The sequence below is a fragment of the Scyliorhinus torazame genome, chromosome 9 (assembly GCF_047496885.1).
Source record: "Scyliorhinus torazame isolate Kashiwa2021f chromosome 9, sScyTor2.1, whole genome shotgun sequence".
Taxonomy (NCBI): domain Eukaryota; kingdom Metazoa; phylum Chordata; class Chondrichthyes; order Carcharhiniformes; family Scyliorhinidae; genus Scyliorhinus; species Scyliorhinus torazame.
The window spans coordinates 24,593,857-24,619,015 of record NC_092715.1 but is presented as its reverse complement, the minus strand read 5'-3'; the positions used below and the strand labels follow the sequence as shown (position 1 = coordinate 24,619,015).

The 25,159-nt window shown below is 52.3% G+C and overlaps 1 protein-coding gene across 2 annotated transcripts in view; it reads right to left on the bottom strand.

Annotated features, from left to right (window-relative positions):
* The window catches only part of rgs12b (regulator of G protein signaling 12b), a 279,570-nt gene that overhangs the window by 57,870 nt on the left and 196,541 nt on the right, over positions 1–25,159 (bottom strand). For both annotated transcript variants that reach the window (XM_072515711.1, XM_072515712.1), the window contains 2 exons: positions 17,323–17,517; positions 566–639 (listed from right to left, as the gene is read on the bottom strand). In XM_072515711.1, the coding sequence (XP_072371812.1) occupies positions 566–639; positions 17,323–17,517 (269 nt within the window). The remainder of the gene's footprint in view (positions 1–565; positions 640–17,322; positions 17,518–25,159) is intronic.

The following is a 25,159-nucleotide window of genomic DNA, read 5'->3' as shown; positions in this document are numbered from 1 at the left end:
AGCGCCGAGGTCCCAGGTTCGATCCCGGCTCTGGGTCACTGTCCGTGTGGAGTTTACATGTCCTCCGCATGTTTGCGTGGTTTTCACCCCCACAACCTAAAGATGTGCAGGGTAGGTGGATTAGCCACGCTAAATTGCCCCTTAATTGGAAAAATGAATTGGGTACTCTAAATTAAAAAAAAAAAGATTTGGTGGTGACAGTGCATCAGGAGAAGACAGATTCCATGTATATATCCAAATGACCAGGTACGTTTCAAATACAAATTTCAAAGCTTAGGGCTTATTGGCTATTAAAATTAACAGTTCATTCACATTGCATTTTGTAGATCACAAACATCACCACACTGGAAACCGATAAACACCACCACCGCGCCACCCCTCCCCCACCTCTTTTTTTAAAAACAAAGATTGATAGATTTTTCTGACGCAAGGTTAATGAAGTGTTACGGAACTAAGGCAGAAAGATGGAGTTAAGGTGACCTAACTGAATGGACGAGCAGGCTCGAGGGGCCGAATGGCCTACTCCTGTGCCAATGTTCCAGTCAAAGACGATTTGTTAACTTACCGAAATAGTGTACGCTTCTCTAATCGAATCTCCCGTGAGTTCAATGTGTTGCAGTCTTGATCAAGTACGAGAGGCTTAAAAATAATTCAGAGTTAATACAAGAAAATATTGCTAAAATATTCTTCAAAATTGTATGCAAAAATCTGAAAATCGCAATCGCAAATGACTTCTCAACAACAACTTATATTTATATTGCACCTTTAATGTAATGAAATATTCCAAGCTGCTTCACAGGAGCGTTATAAATCAAAGTAGGACACCAAGCCATATCAGGTTAGAGGACCAAAAGCTTATGGATTGTCTTAAAGGAAGAAAGCAAATAGAGAGGTGAAGAAGTGCAGAGAGGGTGCTCCAATGCTTGGGGCCACCAATGGTGGAGCAATTAAAATTGGAGTTGCATTAGAGGTCAAAATTAGAGGAGCGCAATGATCTCAGAAGGCGGTGAGGTTACAGGATTACAGAGATCGGGAGGTTTGTGGTGCTGCCTTAGGCGATACCACAAATGAGATCAGAGCTCATCTTGCAATCAAACGTGACACCAAGGTTACGAATGGGCCAGCTTAATCTCAGACCGCTATCAGGGAGAGGGATTGAGTCGGTAGCTAGAGAACAGAGTTTGCCGGGGGAATCGAAAATAATAGCTTCAGTCTTCCCAATATTTAATTGGAGAAAATTTCTTGACCATCCGGTACTGAAAGTCAGATAAGCAGTCCAATAATTTAGTAACAGTGGTTCTCCCAGAATTAATTTTAACACTTCCTTTCTTTCCCTTTGCAAATGGAATTCCTGCCTTTCGCCCAAATCCTTTGAAAGCAACACTTCAAAGTACTGTTCCATCTCTCTATCCTTCGATATCATTGGTTTTCCGCTCATTTCAGTCCTACTTTCCTTCCATTGTCTTCTATTTCATTTATTTGAAGAATTCAGAGGACACTCGGGGCTAGTCAGAGGGAAAGTTCTGAGGAGACTCGGGCTAGACAGAGTGAGAGTTCGGAGGAGGCTTGAGCTACAGAGCGAGAGTTCGGAGGAGATTCAGGGCTAGGCAGAGCGAGAGCTCAAAGGACACTTGGGGCAAGACAGAGCCATAGTCCGGAGGGGATTTGGGGCTAGACAGAGCGAGGGTTTGGAGGAGACTCAGGGCTAAACAGTACGAGGGTTCGGAGGAGACTCGGGGCTAGACAGAGCGACGGTTCGGAGGAGACCTGGGGCAAGAGAGAGCGAGGGTTCGGAGGAGACTTGGGGCTAGACAGAATGAGGGCTCTGAGGAGACTTGGGGCTAGACAGAGCGAGGGCTCGGAGGAGAATCCGGGCGAGACAGAGCAAGGGTTCGGAGGAGACTTGGGGCTAGACAGAGCGAGGGTTCGGAGGAGACTTGGGGCTAGACAGAGCGAGGGTTCGGAGGAGACTTGGGGCTAGACAGAGCGAGGGTTCGGAGGAGACTTGGGGCTAGACAGAGCGAGGGTTCGGAGGAGACTTGGGGCTAGACAGAGCGAGGGTTCGGAGGAGACTTGGGGCTAGACAGAGCGAGGGTTCGGAGGAGAATCCGGGCTAGACAGAGCGAGGGTTCGGAGGAGAATCCGGGCTAGACAGAGCGAGGGTTCGGAGGAGAATCCGGGCTAGACAGAGCGAGGGCTCGGAGGAGGCTTGGGGCTAGACAGAGCGAGGGCTCGGAGGAGAATCCGGGCTAGACAGAGCGAATGTTCGGAGGAGAATCGGGGCTAGACAGAGCGAATGTTCGGAGGAGACCTGGGGCAAGACAGAGCGAGGGTTCGGAGGAGAATCGGGGCTAGACAGAGCGAGGGCTCGGAGGAGAATCCGGGCTAGACAGAGCGAGGGCTCGGATGAGACTTGGGGCTAGACAGAGCGAGGGTTCGGAGGAGACTTGGGGCTAGATAGAGCGAGGGTTCGGAGGAGACTCAGGGCTAAACAGTACGAGGGTTCGGAGGAGACACGGGGCTAGACAGAGCAACAGTTCGGAGGAGACCTGGGGCAAGACAGAGCGAGGGTTCGGAGGAGACTTGGGGCTAGACAGAACGAGGGCTCGGAGGAGACTTGGGGCTAGACAGAACGAGGACTCGGAGGAGACTTGGGGCTAGATAGAGCGAGGGTTCGGAGGAGACTCAGGGCTAAACAGTACGAGGGTTCGGAGGAGACACGGGGCTAGACAGAGCAACAGTTCGGAGGAGACCTGGGGCAAGACAGAGCGAGGGTTCTGAGGAGACTTGGGGCTAGACAGAACGAGGGCTCGGAGGAGACGTGGGGCTAGACAGAACGAGGGCTCGGAGGAGACTCGGGGCTAGACAGAGCGACAGTTCGGAGGAGACCTGGGGCAAGACAGAGCGAGGGTTCGGAGGAGAATCGGGGCTAGACAGAGCGAGGGCTCGGAGGAGAATCCGGGCTAGACAGAGCGAGGGCTCGGATGAGACTTGGGGCTAGACAGAGCGAGGGTTCGGAGGAGACTTGGGGCTAGACAGAGCGAGGGTTCGGAGGAGACTTGGGACTAGACAGAGCGAGGGTTCGGAGGAGACTTGGGGCTAGACAGAGCGAGGGTTCGGAGGACAATCCGGGCGAGACAGAGCGAGGGTTCGGAGGAGACTTGGGGCTAGATAGAGCGAGGGTTCGGAGGAGACTCAGGGCTAGACAGAGCGAGGGTTCGGAGGAGGCTTGGGGCTAGACAGAGCGAATGTTCGGAGGAGAATCCGGGATAGACAGAGCGAGGGCTCGGAGGAGAATCCGGGCTAGACAGAGCGAATGTTCGGAGGAGAATCCGGGCTAGATAGAGCGAGGGCTCGGATGAGACTTGGGGCTAGACAGAGAGAGGGTTTGGAGGAGAATTTGGGCTAGACAGAGCGAGGGTTCGGAGGAAACTTGGGGCTAGACAGAGCAAGGGTTCGGAGGAGACTTGGGGCTAGATAGAGCGAGGGTTTGGAGGAGAATCTCGGCTAGACAGAGCGATGGTTCAGAGGAGACTTGGGGCTAGATAGAGCGAGGGTTTGGAGGAGAATCTCGGCTAGACAGAGCGATGGTTCAGAGGAGACTTGGGGCTAGACAGAGCGAGGGTTCGGAGGAGAATCCGGGCTAGACAGAGCAAGGGTTCGGAGGAGAATCCGGGGTAGACAGAGCGAGGGCTCGGAGGAGAATCCGGGCTAGACAGAGCGAGGGCTCGGATGAGATTTGGGGCTAGAGAGAGCGAGGGTTCGGAGGAGAATCCGGGCGAGATAGAGCGAGGGCTCGGATGAGACTTGGGGCTACACAGAGAGAGGGTTCAGAGGAGACTTGGGGCTAGACAGAGCGAGGGTTCGGAGGAGACTTGGGGCTAGACAGAGCGACAGTTCGGAGGAGACCTGGGGCAAGACAGAGCGAGGGTTCGGAGGAGACTTGGGGCTAGACAGAACGAGGGCTCGGAGGAGACTTGGAGCTAGACAGAGCGAGGGCTCGGAGGAGACTTGGGGCTAGACAGAGCAAGGGTTCGGAGGAGACTTGGGGCTAGACAGAGCAAGGGTTCGGAGGAGACTTGGGGCTAGACAGAGCGAGGGTTCGGAGGACAATCCGGGCGAGACAGAGCGAGGGTTCGGAGGAGACTTGGGGCTAGATAGAGCGAGGGTTCGGAGGAGACTTGGGGCTAGACAGAACGAGGGCTCGGAGGAGACTTGGAGCTAGACAGAGCGAGGGCTCGGAGGAGAATCCGGGCGAGATAGAGCGAGGGCTCGGATGAGACTTGGGGCTAGACAGAGAGAGGGTTCAGAGGAGAATCCGGGCGAGATAGAGCGAGGGCTCGGATGAGACTTGGGGCTAGACAGAGAGAGGGTTTGGAGGAGAATTCGGGCTAGACAGAGCGAGGGTTCGGAGGAAACTTGGGGCTAGACAGAGCAAGGGTTCGGAGGAGACTTGGGGCTAGATAGAGCGAGGGTTTGGAGGAGAATCTCGGCTAGACAGAGCGATGGTTCAGAGGAGACTTGGGGCTAGACAGAGCGAGGGTTCGGAGGAGAATCCGGGCTAGACAGAGCAAGGGTTCGGAGGAGAATCCGGGGTAGACAGAGCGAGGGCTCGGAGGAGAATCCGGGCTAGACAGAGCGAGGGCTCGGATGAGATTTGGGGCTAGAGAGAGCGAGGGTTCGGAGGAGAATCCGGGCGAGATAGAGCGAGGGCTCGGATGAGACTTGGGGCTAGACAGAGAGAGGGTTCAGAGGAGACTTGGGGCTAGACAGAGCGAGGGTTCGGAGGAGACTTGGGGCTAGACAGAGCGACAGTTCGGAGGAGACCTGGGGCAAGACAGAGCGAGGGTTCGGAGGAGACTTGGGGCTAGACAGAACGAGGGCTCGGAGGAGACTTGGAGCTAGACAGAGCGAGGGCTCGGAGGAGACTTGGGGCTAGACAGAGCAAGGGTTCGGAGGAGACTTGGGGCTAGACAGAGCAAGGGTTCGGAGGAGACTTGGGGCTAGACAGAGCGAGGGTTCGGAGGACAATCCGGGCGAGACAGAGCGAGGGTTCGGAGGAGACTTGGGGCTAGATAGAGCGAGGGTTCGGAGGAGACTCAGGGCTAGACAGAGCGAGGGTTCGGAGGAGGCTTGGGGCTAGACAGAGCGAATGTTCGGAGGAGAATCCGGGCTAGACAGAGCGAGGGCTCGGAGGAGAATCCGGGCTAGACAGAGCGAGGGCTCGGAGGAGAATCCGGGCTAGACAGAGCGAGGGCTCGGATGAGATTTGGGGCTAGAGAGAGCGAGGGTTCGGAGGAGAATCCGGGCGAGATAGAGCGAGGGCTCGGATGAGACTTGGGGCTAGACAGAGAGAGGGTTCAGAAGAGACTTGGGGCTAGACAGAGCGAGGGTTCGGAGAAGACTTGGGGCTAGACAGAGCGAGGGTTCGGAGGAGACTTGGGGCTAGACAGAGCGAGGGTTCGGAGGAGACTTGGGGCTAGACAGAGCGAGGGTTCGGAGGAGAATCCGGGCTAGACAGAGCGTAGGGTTCGGAGGAGAATCCGGGCTAGACAGAGCAAGGGTTCGGAGGAGAATCCGGGCTAGACAGAGCGAGGGTTCGGAGGAGAATCCGGGCTAGACAGAGCGAGGGCTCGGAGGAGAATCCGGGCTAGACAGAGCGAGGGCTCGGAGGAGGCTTGGGGCTAGACAGAGCGAGGGCTCGGAGGAGAATCCGGGCTAGACAGAGCGAATGTTCGGAGGAGAATCGGGGCTAGACAGAGCGAGGGCTCGGAGGAGAATCCGGGCTAGACAGAGCGAATGTTCGGAGGAGAATCCGGGCTAGACAGAGTGAGGGCTCGGAGGAGAATCCAGGCTAGACAGAGCGAGGGCTCGGATGAGACTTGGGGCTAGACAGAGCGAGGGTTCGGAGGAGAATCCGGGCTAGACAGAGCGAGGGCTCGGATGAGACTTGGGGCTAGACAGAGAGAGGGTTTGGAGGAGAATTCGGGCTAGACAGAGCGAGGGTTCGGAGGAAACTTGGGGCTAGACAGAGCGAGGGTTCGGAGGAGACTTGGGGCTAGACAGAGCGAGGGTTCGGAGGAGACTTGGGGCTAGACAGAGCGAGGGTTCGGAGGAGACTTGGGGCTAGACAGAGCGAGGGTTCGGAGGAGACTTGGGGCTAGACAGAGCGAGGGTTCGGAGGAGACTTGGGGCTAGACAGAGCGAGGGTTCGGAGGAGAATCCGGGCTAGACAGAGCGAGGGTTCGGAGGAGAATCCGGGCTAGACAGAGCGAGGGTTCGGAGGAGAATCCGGGCTAGACAGAGCGAGGGCTCGGAGGAGGCTTGGGGCTAGACAGAGCGAGGGCTCGGAGGAGAATCCGGGCTAGACAGAGCGAATGTTCGGAGGAGAATCGGGGCTAGACAGAGCGAATGTTCGGAGGAGACCTGGGGCAAGACAGAGCGAGGGTTCGGAGGAGAATCGGGGCTAGACAGAGCGAGGGCTCGGAGGAGAATCCGGGCTAGACAGAGCGAGGGCTCGGATGAGACTTGGGGCTAGACAGAGCGAGGGTTCGGAGGAGACTTGGGGCTAGATAGAGCGAGGGTTCGGAGGAGACTCAGGGCTAAACAGTACGAGGGTTCGGAGGAGACACGGGGCTAGACAGAGCAACAGTTCGGAGGAGACCTGGGGCAAGACAGAGCGAGGGTTCGGAGGAGACTTGGGGCTAGACAGAACGAGGGCTCGGAGGAGACTTGGGGCTAGACAGAACGAGGACTCGGAGGAGACTTGGGGCTAGATAGAGCGAGGGTTCGGAGGAGACTCAGGGCTAAACAGTACGAGGGTTCGGAGGAGACACGGGGCTAGACAGAGCAACAGTTCGGAGGAGACCTGGGGCAAGACAGAGCGAGGGTTCTGAGGAGACTTGGGGCTAGACAGAACGAGGGCTCGGAGGAGACGTGGGGCTAGACAGAACGAGGGCTCGGAGGAGACTCGGGGCTAGACAGAGCGACAGTTCGGAGGAGACCTGGGGCAAGACAGAGCGAGGGTTCGGAGGAGAATCGGGGCTAGACAGAGCGAGGGCTCGGAGGAGAATCCGGGCTAGACAGAGCGAGGGCTCGGATGAGACTTGGGGCTAGACAGAGCGAGGGTTCGGAGGAGACTTGGGGCTAGACAGAGCGAGGGTTCGGAGGAGACTTGGGACTAGACAGAGCGAGGGTTCGGAGGAGACTTGGGGCTAGACAGAGCGAGGGTTCGGAGGACAATCCGGGCGAGACAGAGCGAGGGTTCGGAGGAGACTTGGGGCTAGATAGAGCGAGGGTTCGGAGGAGACTCAGGGCTAGACAGAGCGAGGGTTCGGAGGAGGCTTGGGGCTAGACAGAGCGAATGTTCGGAGGAGAATCCGGGATAGACAGAGCGAGGGCTCGGAGGAGAATCCGGGCTAGACAGAGCGAATGTTCGGAGGAGAATCCGGGCTAGATAGAGCGAGGGCTCGGATGAGACTTGGGGCTAGACAGAGAGAGGGTTTGGAGGAGAATTTGGGCTAGACAGAGCGAGGGTTCGGAGGAAACTTGGGGCTAGACAGAGCAAGGGTTCGGAGGAGACTTGGGGCTAGATAGAGCGAGGGTTTGGAGGAGAATCTCGGCTAGACAGAGCGATGGTTCAGAGGAGACTTGGGGCTAGATAGAGCGAGGGTTTGGAGGAGAATCTCGGCTAGACAGAGCGATGGTTCAGAGGAGACTTGGGGCTAGACAGAGCGAGGGTTCGGAGGAGAATCCGGGCTAGACAGAGCAAGGGTTCGGAGGAGAATCCGGGGTAGACAGAGCGAGGGCTCGGAGGAGAATCCGGGCTAGACAGAGCGAGGGCTCGGATGAGATTTGGGGCTAGAGAGAGCGAGGGTTCGGAGGAGAATCCGGGCGAGATAGAGCGAGGGCTCGGATGAGACTTGGGGCTAGACAGAGAGAGGGTTCAGAGGAGACTTGGGGCTAGACAGAGCGAGGGTTCGGAGGAGACTTGGGGCTAGACAGAGCGACAGTTCGGAGGAGACCTGGGGCAAGACAGAGCGAGGGTTCGGAGGAGACTTGGGGCTAGACAGAACGAGGGCTCGGAGGAGACTTGGAGCTAGACAGAGCGAGGGCTCGGAGGAGAATCCGGGCGAGATAGAGCGAGGGCTCGGATGAGACTTGGGGCTAGACAGAGAGAGGGTTCAGAGGAGAATCCGGGCGAGATAGAGCGAGGGCTCGGATGAGACTTGGGGCTAGACAGAGAGAGGGTTTGGAGGAGAATTCGGGCTAGACAGAGCGAGGGTTCGGAGGAAACTTGGGGCTAGACAGAGCAAGGGTTCGGAGGAGACTTGGGGCTAGATAGAGCGAGGGTTTGGAGGAGAATCTCGGCTAGACAGAGCGATGGTTCAGAGGAGACTTGGGGCTAGACAGAGCGAGGGTTCGGAGGAGAATCCGGGCTAGACAGAGCAAGGGTTCGGAGGAGAATCCGGGGTAGACAGAGCGAGGGCTCGGAGGAGAATCCGGGCTAGACAGAGCGAGGGCTCGGATGAGATTTGGGGCTAGAGAGAGCGAGGGTTCGGAGGAGAATCCGGGCGAGATAGAGCGAGGGCTCGGATGAGACTTGGGGCTAGACAGAGAGAGGGTTCAGAGGAGACTTGGGGCTAGACAGAGCGAGGGTTCGGAGGAGACTTGGGGCTAGACAGAGCGACAGTTCGGAGGAGACCTGGGGCAAGACAGAGCGAGGGTTCGGAGGAGACTTGGGGCTAGACAGAACGAGGGCTCGGAGGAGACTTGGAGCTAGACAGAGCGAGGGCTCGGAGGAGACTTGGGGCTAGACAGAGCAAGGGTTCGGAGGAGACTTGGGGCTAGACAGAGCAAGGGTTCGGAGGAGACTTGGGGCTAGACAGAGCGAGGGTTCGGAGGACAATCCGGGCGAGACAGAGCGAGGGTTCGGAGGAGACTTGGGGCTAGATAGAGCGAGGGTTCGGAGGAGACTCAGGGCTAGACAGAGCGAGGGTTCGGAGGAGGCTTGGGGCTAGACAGAGCGAATGTTCGGAGGAGAATCCGGGCTAGACAGAGCGAGGGCTCGGAGGAGAATCCGGGCTAGACAGAGCGAGGGCTCGGAGGAGAATCCGGGCTAGACAGAGCGAGGGCTCGGATGAGATTTGGGGCTAGAGAGAGCGAGGGTTCGGAGGAGAATCCGGGCGAGATAGAGCGAGGGCTCGGATGAGACTTGGGGCTAGACAGAGAGAGGGTTCAGAAGAGACTTGGGGCTAGACAGAGCGAGGGTTCGGAGAAGACTTGGGGCTAGACAGAGCGAGGGTTCGGAGGAGACTTGGGGCTAGACAGAGCGAGGGTTCGGAGGAGACTTGGGGCTAGACAGAGCGAGGGTTCGGAGGAGAATCCGGGCTAGACAGAGCGTAGGGTTCGGAGGAGAATCCGGGCTAGACAGAGCAAGGGTTCGGAGGAGAATCCGGGCTAGACAGAGCGAGGGTTCGGAGGAGAATCCGGGCTAGACAGAGCGAGGGCTCGGAGGAGAATCCGGGCTAGACAGAGCGAGGGCTCGGAGGAGGCTTGGGGCTAGACAGAGCGAGGGCTCGGAGGAGAATCCGGGCTAGACAGAGCGAATGTTCGGAGGAGAATCGGGGCTAGACAGAGCGAGGGCTCGGAGGAGAATCCGGGCTAGACAGAGCGAATGTTCGGAGGAGAATCCGGGCTAGACAGAGTGAGGGCTCGGAGGAGAATCCAGGCTAGACAGAGCGAGGGCTCGGATGAGACTTGGGGCTAGACAGAGCGAGGGTTCGGAGGAGAATCCGGGCTAGACAGAGCGAGGGCTCGGATGAGACTTGGGGCTAGACAGAGAGAGGGTTTGGAGGAGAATTCGGGCTAGACAGAGCGAGGGTTCGGAGGAAACTTGGGGCTAGACAGAGCGAGGGTTCGGAGGAGATTTGGGGCTAGACAGAGCGAGGGTTCGGAGGAGACTTGGGGTTAGATAGAGCGAGGGTTTGGAGGAGAATCTCGGCTAGACAGAGCGATGGTTCAGAGGAGACTTGGGGCTAGACAGAGCGAGGGTTCGGAGGAGAATCCGGGCTAGACAGAGCAAGGGTTCGGAGGAGAATCCGGGGTAGACAGAGCGAGGGCTCGGAGGAGAATCCGGGCTAGACAGAGCGAGGGCTCGGATGAGATTTGGGGCTAGAGAGAGCGAGGGTTCGGAGGAGAATCCGGGCGAGATAGAGCGAGGGCTCGGATGAGACTTGGGGCTAGACAGAGAGAGGGTTCAGAGGAGACTTGGGGCTAGACAGAGCGAGGGTTCGGAGGAGACTTGGGGCTAGACAGAGCGAGGGTTCGGAGGAGACTTGGGGCTAGACAGAGCGAGGGTTCGGAGGAGACTTGGGGCTAGACAGAGCGAGGGTTCGGAGGAGACTTGGGGCTAGACAGAGCGAGGGTTCGGAGGAGAATCTGGGCTAGGCAGAGCGTGGGTTCGGAGGAGACTTGGGGCTAGACAGAGCGAGGGTTCGGAGGAGAATCCGGGCTAGACAGAGCAAGGGTTCGGAGGAGAATCCGGGCTAGACAGAGCGAGGGTTCGGAGGAGTATCCGGGCTAGACAGAGCGAGTGTTCGGAGGAGAATCCGGGCTAGACAGAGCGAGGGCTCGGAGGAGACTCGGGGCTAGACAGAGCGAGGGTTCGGAGGAGAAACCTGGCTAGACAGAGCGAGGGCTCGGATGAGACTTGGGGCTAGACAGAGAGAGGGTTCGGAGGAGTATCTGGGCTAGACAGAGCGAGGGCTCGGAGGAGACTCGGGGCTAGACAGAGCGAGGGCTCGGATGAGACTTGGGGCTAGACAGAGCGCGGGTTCGGAGGAGACTTGGGGCTAGACAGAGCGAGGGTTCGGAGGAGAATCCGGGCTAGACAGAGCAAGGGTTCGGAGGAGAATCCGGGCTAGACAGAGCAAGGGTTCGGAGGAGAATCCGGGCTAGACAGAGCGAGGGTTCGGAGGAGTATCCGGGCTAGACAGAGCGAGGGCTCGGAGGAGACTCGGGGCTAGACAGAGCGTAGGGTTCGGAGGAGAATCCGGGCTAGACAGAGCAAGGGTTCGGAGGAGAATCCGGGCTAGACAGAGCGAGGGCTCGGAGGAGGCTTGGGGCTAGACAGAGCGAGGGCTCGGAGGAGAATCCGGGCTAGACAGAGCGAATGTTCGGAGGGGAATCGGGGCTCGACAGAGCGAGGGCTCGGAGGAGAATCCGGGCTAGACAGAGCGAATGTTCGGAGGAGAATCCGGGCTAGACAGAGTGAGGGCTCGGAGGAGAATCCAGGCTAGACAGAGCGAGGGCTCGGATGAGACTTGGGGCTAGACAGAGCGAGGGTTCGGAGGAGAATCCGGGCTAGACAGAGCGAGGGCTCGGATGAGACTTGGGGCTAGACAGAGCGAGGGTTCGGAGGAGAATCCGGGCGAGATAGAGCGAGGTCTCGGATGAGACTTGGGGCTAGACAGAGAGAGGGTTTGGAGGAGAATTCGGGCTAGACAGAGCGAGGGTTCGGAGGAAACTTGGGGCTAGACAGAGCGAGGGTTCGGAGGAGATTTGGGGCTAGACAGAGCGAGGGTTCGGAGGAGACTTGGGGTTAGATAGAGCGAGGGTTTGGAGGAGAATCTCGGCTAGACAGAGCGATGGTTCAGAGGAGACTTGGGGCTAGACAGAGCGAGGGTTCGGAGGAGAATCCGGGCTAGACAGAGCAAGGGTTCGGAGGAGAATCCGGGGTAGACAGAGCGAGGGCTCGGAGGAGAATCCGGGCTAGACAGAGCGAGGGCTCGGATGAGATTTGGGGCTAGAGAGAGCGAGGGTTCGGAGGAGAATCCGGGCGAGATAGAGCGAGGGCTCGGATGAGACTTGGGGCTAGACAGAGAGAGGGTTCAGAGGAGACATGGGGCTAGACAGAGCGAGGGTTCGGAGGAGACTTGGGGCTAGACAGAGCGAGGGTTCGGAGGAGACTTGGGGCTAGACAGAGCGAGGGTTCGGAGGAGACTTGGGGCTAGACAGAGCGAGGGTTCGGAGGAGACTTGGGGCTAGACAGAGCGAGGGTTCGGAGGAGAATCTGGGCTAGGCAGAGCGCGGGTTCGGAGGAGACTTGGGGCTAGACAGAGCGAGGGTTCGGAGGAGAATCCGGGCTAGACAGAGCGAGGGTTCGGAGGAGTATCCGGGCTAGACAGAGCGAGTGTTCGGAGGAGAATCCGGGCTAGACAGAGCGAGGGCTCGGAGGAGACTCGGGGCTAGACAGAGCGAGGGTTCGGAGGAGAAACCGGGCTAGACAGAGCGAGGGCTCGGATGAGACTTGGGGCTAGACAGAGAGAGGGTTCGGAGGAGTATCCGGGCTAGACAGAGCGAGGGCTCGGAGGAGACTCGGGGCTAGACAGAGCGAGGGCTCGGATGAGACTTGGGGCTAGACAGAGCGCGGGTTCGGAGGAGACTTGGGGCTAGACAGAGCGAGGGTTCGGAGGAGAATCCGGGCTAGACAGAGCGAGGGTTCGGAGGAGTATCCGGGCTAGACAGAGCGAGGGTTCGGAGGAGAATCCGGGCTAGACAGAGCGAGGGTTCGGAGGAGAATCCGGGCTAGACAGAGCGAGGGCTCGGATGAGACTTGGGGCTAGACAGAGCGAGGGTTCGGAGGAGAATCCGGGCTAGATAGAGCAAGGATTCGGAGGAGAATCCGGGCTAGACAGAGCGAGGGTTCGGAGGAGAATCCGGGCTAGACAGAGCGAGGGTTCGGAGGAGAAACCGGGCTAGACAGAGCGAGGGTTCGGAGGAGAATCCGGGCTAGACAGATCGAGGGTTCGGAGGAGAATCCGGGCTAGACAGAGCGAAGGTTCTGAAGCGAATCCGGGCTAGACAGAGCGAGGGTTCGGAGGAGAATCCGGGCTAGACAGATCGAGGGTTCGGAGGAGAATCCGGGCTAGACAGAGCGAGGGTTTTGGAGGAGAATCCGGGCTAGACATGGGCGGTGCTGAGACTCGGGGCTAGGTGGTGGAAAAGCTAACTTCAATGCGATAATAACGGATCTGAGTTGAATAAATAGGGAGTCAAAGGTTGACAGGAAAATCAGTAGCAGAACAATGGGCTACTTTCAAAGAAGAGATAGCTCGGGCACAGTCATGATATATTCCCTCAAAAGAAAAAGGCAAGGCAAAGAAATCCAGAGCTCCCTGGATTACAAGGCAGATAGAAATTCAGATAAAGAAGCAAGGGTGTTGTGTCAGGTACAAAATACAACTGAGAACCAGACTGAATGAAGAACGTTCAGAGAGGAGGTGAAGAAGCAAATAATAGAAACAAAGAGGGGATCCTCCATAAAAGGCAGCCACCATAAAAGGGAATCCCAAAGTCTTCTGTAGGCATATGAATGGTAAAACGGTGGTAAACGGAGTATGGATGATGATGGACCGCAAAGAGAATTTCTACATGGAGACAGAGGGCATAGCTGAGGCAGTAAATACTTTACATCGGTCTTCAGCAAGTAAGCTGCTGCTGCATGCACATGCCATGGTGAAAAAGAGAAAGTAATTCAGACTCTAGAATAGTTTAAATTGAAAAAGCGGGGCAGGATTCTCCATCTGGAAGACCAAGTGTTGCCGCTGGGACTGAATTGCGTGCAATTCATGTTCCCATTGGGGGCTCTATTTGGAAAGTGGGTCAGGACATGAAAATGGGTCAGCACTCAGCCGGCACGGATTCAGAGCAATTCCTGGTCCAGCAGGCATTCTAACTGCTGGGGCTGGAGTTAGCGCTAAAGAGCCTGGCCTGACAGCTGGAATTGTTTTTATCCGCCCCACTTACCACACACTTATGGCAGCCAAGAAAATGGCTCATAGAAGAACTGCTCCCCGAGGTCAGGTGTTCGAGGTGGACCCACAGCTCCATTCCAGTGAGGAGAGGAGGGACATCCTCTTCCCCAGGATGGACCGCAGACTCAAGCCTGCCCTCCTGAACACCACCTGGGAGGTGGTGGCAGAGGCAGTCATCGCTGCCAGCCTCACCAGGAGGAGACAGCTGGTGATCCGGAGGGATGGGGATCACTGGTGAGGCCTCTGCCCCGAGAGGGGCAGAGAACCTGGGAGGGTTCCAAAGGCTATGGTGCAGGTCTCTGGCCCTCGCTGCGCTGCTCTTTTTGATGTTTCACGCCTCTCTGATTAGCTGGTCTGCTCTATCTCCAGTCTCTGGTGTTCTGTGAGAGAAAAGGTGCAAGTCTCCTTCGGTAGGGGCGAACTTTGCTGATCCTGTGTTTCCTCTGCAGTGGGCGGCACTTCACAGGAGTGTCAATGCCCGGTGGGCCCCTGATTAAGCCTGGCCATGCCCATCCCCTTGATGAAACAGGTGGGGTATGAGGGTGTCCAGAGGGGCGGCCTGGGTGGCCTCCCAGATGGCTAGAGGCCTGCCGAGCATTCAAAGGACACATGCAGCACTCAGCAGTGTGAGCAGCCAAGAGCCTGTAAGTAACACCAAAGGGGGGCATTTAAAACACGCACTGCAGCAATGGCACTCTGAGCCAGGCCATCCCAATCCCGAAGGAGACACCAAGTCGTTCCCCCTCCTGGCCCCGGCCCGGCAACCACCCACCAGCAAGCCCAACAATTTTCAAGTAGTTTTCAGAATTTTCAAGGGGTTTTCAGTGTTTTTTAATCTCCTGCTGCCCCTCCGTAGCCAAGGCTTCCCAGACCCTGCTCGTCAATACTTGCACTAATACGAGACTTCTGCCTAAGAGGGACGGAGCATCGTGGATAGGTGGAGCATGAAGTATCCAAGCCATTAATGATATAAAAATCCATGCAGATGAGGGTTTTGGGTGGATCCGCCAGCACAAGACGTAAACATCAATATTGCCCCTGCAAAGGAACAGAGCGTGGAGTCGGAATTGGCGCCAGGCACAAACCCCAATTTTTGGATTACCCGGTGATTCTCTGCCTGATCATGATTCGCGTTTCCAGCGTCGCGAAGCGGAGAATTCAGCCCGAGGTATTGGATAGGGTTAGAGTTATCTGTACTTAAAATTGATCAGGTAGGGCAGTACGGTGGCACAGTGGTCAGCACTGCTGCCTCACGGTACTGAAGTTCCAGGTTCGATCCCAGCTCTGGGTCACCGTCCGTGTGGAGTTTGCACATTCTCCCCGTGGTTGTGTGGGATTCGCCCCCACAACCCAAACATGTGCAGCTTACGTGGATTGGCCACACACAATTGCCCCTTAATTGGAAAAAATGAATTGGGTACTCTATAAAGGAAAAAAAAAACATTGATCAGGCACCGGGACCCGATGAGGTGCATCCAAGGTTAATGTGAGAAGTGAGAGTGGAAATTGTAGAGGCACTGACCATATTTTTTCAGTCTTCCTTAGACTCTGGGGTGGTATCAGAGGACTGCAAAATTGCAAATGTTTTTCAAGGAAGGATGTAACGATAAGCCCAGTGACTACAAGCCAGTCAGTTTCACTTCAGTGGTGGGGAAACTTCTCAAAACATTGATTTGGACAAAGTTGATAGTTACATGGACAAATGCTGGTTAATTAAGGAAAGCCAGCATGGATTTATGAAGGGAAAATCATGTTCAACAAACCTGCAAGAGTTTTTTTGAAGAGGTAACAGAGAGTGTTGATGAAGGCAATGTTGTTGATGTGGTGTACATGAACTCCCAAAAGGTGATTGACACAGTGCCACATAACAGACTTGGGAGCTCATGGAATAAATGGGACAAAAGTAACATAGATACGGAATTCGCTGTGTGGCAGGAATTGAAAATGAAATGAAAAATGAAATGAAAATCGCTTATTGTCACAAGTAGGCTTCAAATGAAGCTACTGTGAAAAGTTCCTAGTCGCCACATTCCGGCGCCTGTTCGGGGAGGCTGGTACGGGAATTGAACCGTGCTGCTGGCTTGCCTTGGTCTACTTTAAAAGCCAGCTATTTAGCCCTGTGCTATACCAGCCCCTGGTTTAGTGGTTAATGGATGTTTTGCAAGCTGGAAGTTTTGAAGTTGAGTTTCACAGGGGTCAGTGTTCAGACCCTTGCTTTTCCTGAAATATATTAATGACCTAGATCGTGGTGTATCAGGGCACAATTTCAAAGTTTGTGGATGATACAAAACTTGGAAGCATTGTGAAGAGTATAGTGTAGAACTTCAAACCAAAAATACAAGTTAGTGGAATGGGTGAACAGGTAGGGAGCAGATGAAGTTCAATGCAGAGAAATGTGAAGCGATTCATTTTGGTAGATAGGACAAGGAGAGACAATATAAGCTAGGGGGTACAACTCTAAAGGGGTTCAGGAGTAGGGGACATGGGTGTATATGTGCTCAAGCTAATGGAAGTGGCAGGATAAGTTGAAGGAACGATTAATAAAGCGTACAGTATTGAGTTTTATTATTAGGGGGTACACAGTACAAGAGCAAGGAGGTTATGTTGAACTTTCATAAGTCATTAGTTTGGCCTCTGCTGGAATATTCTGCCCTGTTCTGGACACGGCACTTTAGGAAAGATGTGAAGGTATTGGAGAGTCCAGAAAAGTTTCGCAAGAATGATGCCAAGGATGAGGAAGATAATTCTGATGGTAGATTTGAGAAATTTGGACCGTTCTCCTCATTGAAAAGAAAGCCGAGAGGAGATTTGATAGAGGTATTCAAAATCATGAGGGGTCTGGACAGAGTAGATAGGGAGAAACAGTTCCCATTCAAGAACGTGAGGGCAAAGGTTTAAGGTAATTATCAAAAGTGATATGAGCAGAAATCTATTCACGCAGCAAGTGATTAGGGTCTGGAATACTCTGCCTGAGAGTATGGTGCAGGTAGATTCAATTGGAGCTTTCAAAGGGGAATTAGGTTGTTATTTGAAAAGAAAGAATGTGTAGAGTTACTGGGAGATGGTCTTAGAATGGAACTGGGTGAGATGCTCATTCAGGGAGCTGGTGAGAATGGAACTGGGAGAGATGCTCATTCAGGGAGCCGGTGAGAATGGAACTGGGTGAGATGCTCATTCAGGGAGCTGGTGAGAATGGAAATAGGCAAGGTGTTCATTCAGGGAGCCAGTGAGAATGGAACTGGGTGAGATGCTCATTCAGGGAGCTGGTGCAGATACGATGAACCCAATGGTCTCCATTTTCTGCACCATACCAATTCTGCGATTCAGTGATTTCCCCCTTCACTGTTAATGTCCTGCCATTTCAACATCTATTTTCATTTTTGCCTATTTTCCAATCTTCGCTGCCACTCATCTAAGGTGTGCACAACTCTTAACTCAACCCCACCATCATTGGAGCCCTTACCCACACCTTCTTTCATACCATGCACAGTGCAGTTTGACATACCTTGTCACCTCCAACCAGGAAGAGGTCCACGGCTGCCAAATGAATTTGCATTTTTTCACAGAGCTCTGTCAACAGTTCTCTTATAGAAACGCCGGTTTGGATCGAAACTTTGTGCAAGGAACCATCTGGCAGAGTCAGGGTGCAGTGTTTTGAAGGCTTCTCTCTCTCTACTCCAGGCACTTTCATGGGAATATACTTTTGGAAAAAGAAGATCTTTGATCAGGCTGGAATACTGAAAGAACAAACTGGAACACAATTGATACGGGTGGATCCTAAATCAGTATTAATCCCTAATCGCAAAACCTTATTTTAAAATATTTTTTTCAGTTTTTACAATAAAAGGTCAAATTAAAACACAATCAAACAATATCTGCAAAAATTGTTTTGCAAAATAACTAAGAAGTAGTCAAAATAAAAGAGCAGTAAAAAGTTTGCTTGCTATTTTTAAATATGTGCGTGCTTTGAGCCAGCTAGCTGCCTTTTATTTTAAATGAAGCAAAACATTTGGTAGAGTGTTGAGGTTATTTTTTTAAAACACACATGCATAATCTCAAACTACATTTTATTTATCAATCCACTGCTTTCTGAGAGTTAGTTTTTAAATTCCCACTATCCATCACATTTCTCCCTTCCTTCAGCTCTGAAGGAGTCATACAGACTCGAAACGCTAAATGCTTCTCCCCCCACAGATGCTGCCAGACCTGTTGAGATTTTCCAGCATTTTCTGTTTTGATTGCACATTTCCAGCATGTCCAGTATTTTTGCTCTTATTAAAATTCTCACTACCAGCTCTTCAATCCATTCTCCAAATTCAACCATTGCCTCTACAATCTTTCAACGGTTTTTAAAAAATATAAAATAATGTGATAATGATTTGCCAGCACCAATTAAAATACAGGTAACTATGGCTGGAATTCTTTCATGGAGCCCCGCGCACCCAGCAGTAAAGTCAGGGGTCAACCTGCTTTCTCATGGCAAGGGAGACCCCAACCGGATTTATCGGCCATCGGGCTGTTCAGTGGTTCGGTTCATGGCTTAAATCCACCCCCATCTGGGAGAAAGTCCGGCCTCCGAGAGCGGCCGGTCAATACGATAACTGGCTTCTCACCGTTAACAGCAGCACTCCTCATGTGGAAGTAGGATCGGCTGGCATGGCTGTGGGGGGCGTGCGGGATAATAATTGGGGTTCATCATCTGGAGGGGCCACTGAAAACAGGGTGCCTGAAGAGGACGCACAACAGCAGTCTGCAGCCAGGCTGCCAGTTCACAATATGATATGCTCCCCACCACACATCCCCCAAGACTGAAGTGGCAGTGCGAGGCCCTTAATTGGCCAGTTAAGGGCCTCCACTGACCCAATGAAGAACCGCCTCAACTATTCTGCTGATGTAGACGGCAAGTCCAAGATTACTCCAGATCTTTTGCTATTTGAAAGTCAGTTCCTGGGTTGGTTGCAAAATTCCAGTCTACGTGTCTCAGTAATATTGGATCAAATCATTTCACATGTTGAGTATTTGTGCTTGTTCTGGAAAATACAACACTTCAATTGGATATCAGTTTAGAATCAGTTTAGACTGTCAAATGGCACAGAGGAAGGCCATTCAGCTCATTAAATCTATGCTGTGAACACTCATCACCGAGTATTCCAGCCAGTCCTATTTCCCCATCCTATCCCTGTATCTCTGCTATTTTAGTTCCCACAAGTGCCTATTCAATTTCCTTTTGATATCATTGATTATCTCCACTTTATGGTACACATCAGGAGCTACGCTGCAAAAACACACCTCACTACACTCCAGCCAAATCAGAGGCACTGCCCGCCATCACCAGAACACTTAAACCATTTTCTGCCAAGGAAACCCCACCGACAAGGAGAAGGAGAATCGTCGAGACATCCATCAACAGGGTGTCTTGGAGGAAGATACAACCCTCCTCTCCCCACAAGATAAGGGAAACCCTCCAGAATTAAGTCCGAGCATGTATCAACGCCTCACCTACCCAGATAAAAGAAAGAAACCCCAGAAAGTCAGGAACACCAGGATTAACCCTAAGGATTCCTACGTCACAACACAACAAACCTCATTCCTCTCCAACCAAATCAGAGGCACCATTCAGGCTCCGCTATCACAGGAAAGCTGAAACCACTCTCAACCAAAGAGACCCCACCAACCAGGCGGAGAATCGTCAATACACCCATCAACAGGATATACCAGGGAAAAATTCTCCTCCCTCCAGAGAGGATAAGGGACACCCTCAGAACCAAATCTAACAAATCAATACATCACCTACCCAAATAGAGAGGAGACCCCAGAGAGAGAGAGAGAGGAACACCAGGATTGGCCTACAACACTTAGAACATGGTCTGGCAATATACACTTAAAAGGTTACCAGGAACAGAACAGCAGAACCTCGTATGAAACAGGATACGGCCCCCCTGGGTTGACCAGGTCTCAAGGAGAAGGACAGTTTGGAAGTCCGGATCTAAGAACACTTGGAGGAGGGTGACCTACTCCTCCCATCTAGCCTAATCTCCAACCGAAGAAAGACTCCTAACAAGCTGAACCGAAGCACTGTCTCGCACTCAGCCCCACAGCCAATAGATCATTACATCCCCAGAGGAACCAAATCTCAAGGAGGACAGTCCAGAAGCCCACAGAATCTCCAGGGGAGTGTCACCTACTCCCCTGCCCAATGTGCTCTCCACCTGACCCAGATAAACTTAGTTACAGCTGCACAAACCTGCACAATTGAGCTAAACTAGGATCAACGACATAGGAACATAGAAATTAGGAGCAGAAGTAGGCAAGTCAGCCCTTTGAACCTGCTCCGCCATCCAATCAGATCATAGCTGATCTCTTCCTGGTCTCAAATCCACCTCCCTACCTGCTCCCTGTATCCCTTTAACCCGTTTTTTAAAACCAGAAATATATTTATCTCCTTCTTGAAACCATTTAATGATTCAGATTCCACCGCATTATGGGGCAGCGAGTTCCACAAATTCACCACCCTCTGCGAGAAGTAGTTCCTCCTCATTTCAGTTCGAAATCTACTGCATCTCACAACCTACATCTGTGACCTCTCATTCTAGATTGCCCCACAAGGGGGAACATTTGGTCTACATTTACTTTATCAATCCCTTTTAGTATTTTATACACCTCGATCAGATCCCCTCACATCCTTCCAGCAAGTACAAGCCCTAATATGTCAACCCCTTCATCCCCAGAATCAATCTGGTAAACCTCAAAACTGCCTTCAATGCCAGCACATCCTTCCTCAAATAAGGAGACCAAAACTGTACACAATACTCCAGATGTGGTCTCACCCTATGCAATTGCAACAACACTTCTCTAATTCTATACTCCAGTCCTTTTGCAATAAACGCTAACATTCCATTTGCCTTTTTAATTACATGCCGCCCACCTTGTTCAAAGGTTACATGGGGTTATTAGGTTATGGGGATGGGGTTATTGGGATAGGGTAGGGTTGTGGGCCTAGGTAGGGGTTCTTTCAGAGGGTCGGTGCAGATTTGATGGGCCAGATGGCCTCCTTCTGCACTGTAGTGATTCTATGATTCAAACCGTCTCCACCTCAGCACCATTGATGCAGATAGGGGTGTGTACGACACTTCACGTCCTGAAGTCGATGACCAGCTCCTTAGTTTTGCTGGAAGAGGGAGAGATTGTTGCTATTGCACTATGCCACTAGGTTCTCCATCTCCCTCCTGTACTTTGACTTATCATTGCTTTTTGTTTTTTAAAAAATATATTTATTCAAATTTTTCAACAAATTTTCAACAAAACCGCCCCCCCCCCGCCCAACAAAAAGAAAGAAACAAGAACACAACAACCAGAAATTATACATTGGATTTCCCCTATTTGACTTATCATTGTTTGAGATCCGAGCCACTCCAGTCGTGCCACAAGCAAACTTGTAGATGGAGTTGGGTGTGTATAAGGAGTGTAGCTGGGGGCAAAGTACACAGCTTTGCGGGGCCATGGTATTGAGGACTATCGTGGAGGAGGTGTCAATTTTATCCTTACTGATTGTGATCTGTGGGTCTATGGGTCAGGATGTTGAGATCGAAGTTCTAAGATCTATCCACAAGGACCCCGAGGTCCCTGTGTTTCTGCTTTAGAACGATGCTATCAAGTATATATTTCTTCTCTTTCTATTCTTTCTTCCAAAACATTGTGTAATGAGAAATGAATAGTTGGCAATCTAGTTGTGAGAGAACCCTTGGCAATGAGTGATCATAATATGCTAGAATTCTTTATCAAGTTGGATAGTGAGACCAGGGTCCTAAATCTCAATAAAGATAACTATGGTGGTGTAAGGCACCTGTTGGCTCTGATAGACTGGGAAACATTAGTGAAAGGAAGGAAAGTGGACAGGCAATGGCAGGCAGTCCAGGAATGGATAGATGCACTCCAAAAGTTGCTTATTCCTATTTGGTACGAGAGTGGAAAAGGAACTCTGGCCAAACCAGGCTGCACGGTGGCACAGTGGATAGCACTGCTGCCTCACAGCGCCAGGGACCTGGGTTCATTTCTAGCCTCAAGTGACTGCCTGTGTGGAATGCATACATTCTCCCAGTGTCTGCATGGATTTTCTACAGGTGCTCCGGTTTCTACCCACAGTCCAAAGATGTGCAGGTTAGGTGGATTGACCATGTTAAATTGCCCCTTAGTGCCCAAAGGGTTAGGTGGGGTTGTAGGGAAGTGGGCCTAGGTAGGTTGCTCTTTCAGAGGGTAGGTCCAGACTCTATTGGCCGAATGGCCTCCTTCTGCAGTAGGGATTCTATGGCTTACAAAGGTTAGTACGAAGTCTTACAACACCAGGTTAAAGTCCAACAGGTTTGTTTCGATGTCACTAGCTGTCGCAGCGTCAACGAATGAACGGACATCGCGCAACAATCACCAGGCAGGAATGTTCCCTTCCAGTCGGGGAACACTTCAGCAGTCAAGGGCATTCAGCCTCTGATCTCCGGGTAAGCGTTCTCCAAGGCGGCCTTCAGGACCCGCGACAACGCAGAATCGCCGAGCAGAAACTTATAGCCAAGTTCCGCACACATGAGTGCGGCCTCAACCGGGACCTGGGATTCATGTCACATTACATTCATCCCCCACCATCTGGCCTGCAAAATCCTACCAACTGTCCTGGCTTGAGACGATTCACACCTCTTTAACCTGGGGTTACCCCATCTCTGGATCTGTAAAGATTTAATCACCTGCTAATGCTCGCATTCCTAGCATTGTTTGGCATCTTTGAATTTGTCTATATATGTGTTTCTGGAACAGACCTCTTCATTCACCTGAGGAAGGAGCAGCGCTCCGAAAGCTAGTGACATCGAAACAAACCTGTTGGACTTTAACCTGGTGTTGTAAGACTTCGTACTGTGCTCACCCCAGTCCAACGCCGGCATCTCCACATCATTACAAAGGTTAGAGAGAGTACTAGATTCAAAGAAGAAAGCATACAAATTGGCAAGAAAAGGCAGTAGACCTGAGGATTGGGAACAGTTTAAAATTCAGCAAAGGCAGACCAAGGGATTGATTAAGAAGGGAAAAATACAATATGAAAGTAAGCTAGCAGGGAACATAAAGACTGATTGTAAAAGTTTCTATCGGTATGTAAAGAGAAAAAGATTGACAAAAAAAATGTCAATTACAGTCAGAAACAGGAGAATTCATAATGGGGTAGAAATGGTTGAGGAACTAAATTCCTCTTCACAAAGGGAAACATGAACAGCGTACCAGAAGTTCTGAGAAACACAGGTTTTAGTGAGGAGCTGAAGGAAACCAGTTTTGTAGAGAAATGGTTTTAGAGCAATTGATGGGATTAAAGGTGGATAAATCTCCGGGGCCTGATAATCTTCATCCAAGAGTACTTAAGGAAGTGGCCCTGGAAATAGTAGATCCACTGGTAATCATTTTCCAAAATTCTTTGGGTTCTGGAATGGTTTCTACAGATTGGAGGGTAGCTAATGCAAGCCCGCTATTCAAAACGCGAGGTAGGGAGAAATCAGGAATATAGACCAGTGAGCTTAATGTTGATAGTGGGAAAGCTGTTAGTGCCGGTTATCATGGATTTCATAGCACAGCATTTGGAAAGCAGCTGTATTATAAGACAAAGACAGCATGGATTTACAAAAGGGAAATCATGTTTGAAAAATCGACTGGAATTCTTTGAGGATATAACTAGTAGAGTTACCCAGGGAGACCCAGTGGATGTGGTTCATTTAGACTTTCAGAAAGGACGTCTGGTGGTGGCATGCAGGAGGTCATGCAGGTGATAGCTCCCGCTAGGGTACTTGTTTTTTGGCCCTTTTTGCCCGATTTCTGGGGTTATTTGGTCGACAAATCCCACCAATATGAAAGTAGAAGGAGCTTGTTGTTGAACAAGGCTGGAAGTAAGAAGTCTGAGGGTGGAAATTCTTCAAAGAACTTGGAGGTTTTGCATGGCACCAGGGCGGCATAGTGGTTAGCTCTGCCACCTCACAGCTCCAGGGGCCCGGGTTCAATTCTGGCCTCGGATGTCTATCTGAATGGAGTTTGCACTTTCTCCCAGTGTCTGTGTGGGTTTCCTGCGGCTGCTCCGGTTTCCTCCCATAGTCCAAAGATGTGCAGGTTAGGTGGATTGGCCATGCTAAACTGTCCCTTTGTGTCCAAATGATTAGGTGGGGCTACTGGGTTATGGGGATAGGATGGAGGCATGGGTTTAAGTAGAGTGCTCTTTCTAAGGGCCGGTGCAGACTCGATGGGACAAATGGTCTCCTTTTGCACTGTAAATTCTATGATTCTATGGTGGCAGCGGTTCTGGTGGTTGCGGCCGCCCTGATCACAGCAGACATGCTAACTGGGGTACTGGTAACTGAATTTGGAAAGCATTTCAATTTCAGTTGGAGTGATGTTTGAAACCCTCTGTAAATCGACTGAAGTGGCGCTGGATCCTATCCGAGAGTAGTTGGACAGAACTTCAGAAGCCCGAAGGAACAGGGTGAGGTGCTGGAGGGGGTGGAAATGGCTGTCGAGGCACAGTGAGCCAATCACCTCACTGGAGGCCGAAATCTCGTTGGTGACGGAGAAAAATAAAAGTCTGAGGGTGAAGGTGGAACCTGGAAAACTGGTCGAGGAGACAAAACCTCAGAATCGTGGGGTTGCTGGAGGGTGTGGAGGCCCGAGTTCTATTGTGTATTTGTCGCCGATATTTAAGATGATGGGCGAGGGTGGACTGTCGTCCCTTCCAGAGTTGGAAAGGGCCCACTGAACACTCCAACAGAAGCCTTGGGCGAATGGGCTACCACGAGCAGTTATCGTCAGATTCCATTGCTTCCAGGAGAAGGAGCGGGTCTTGAAGTGGGCCAAGGAGAACTGAGATCCGAGGTGGGAAGGGAGCCTCATTAGAATTTATCAGGATGTCGGAGTGGAACTTGGAAGGAAGCAGGCGGCCTTCAATAAGGCTAAAGCAGCATTGTACAAGAGGGGAGTGTGGTTTGGAGTGGTGTACCTGGCGAGGCTGTGGGCTACTCTCGGGTCAAAGGACTATCACTTCGACACTTCAGAGGAGATTGAGGCCTTTGTTATAGAGCATGGACTGGGATCAAGTGAAATGGTCTCTGTGTGTACTTTTATGGTTGTTTATGGGAAGGAGTTTATTGTATATATTGTTATGTATTTATTCTTGGGATAGGATGGGAGCTATTTGCATAAGTTGTATGGTGGGGGATGGGAGGTTAACTCTTCGGCGGGATATTGTTTAAGGTAGTATTTTTTGCAAACATATGGCTCCCAGTGGGATTTTGCTCTTTCTAAGAACAAGACTTTCAGAAGGCCAGCGA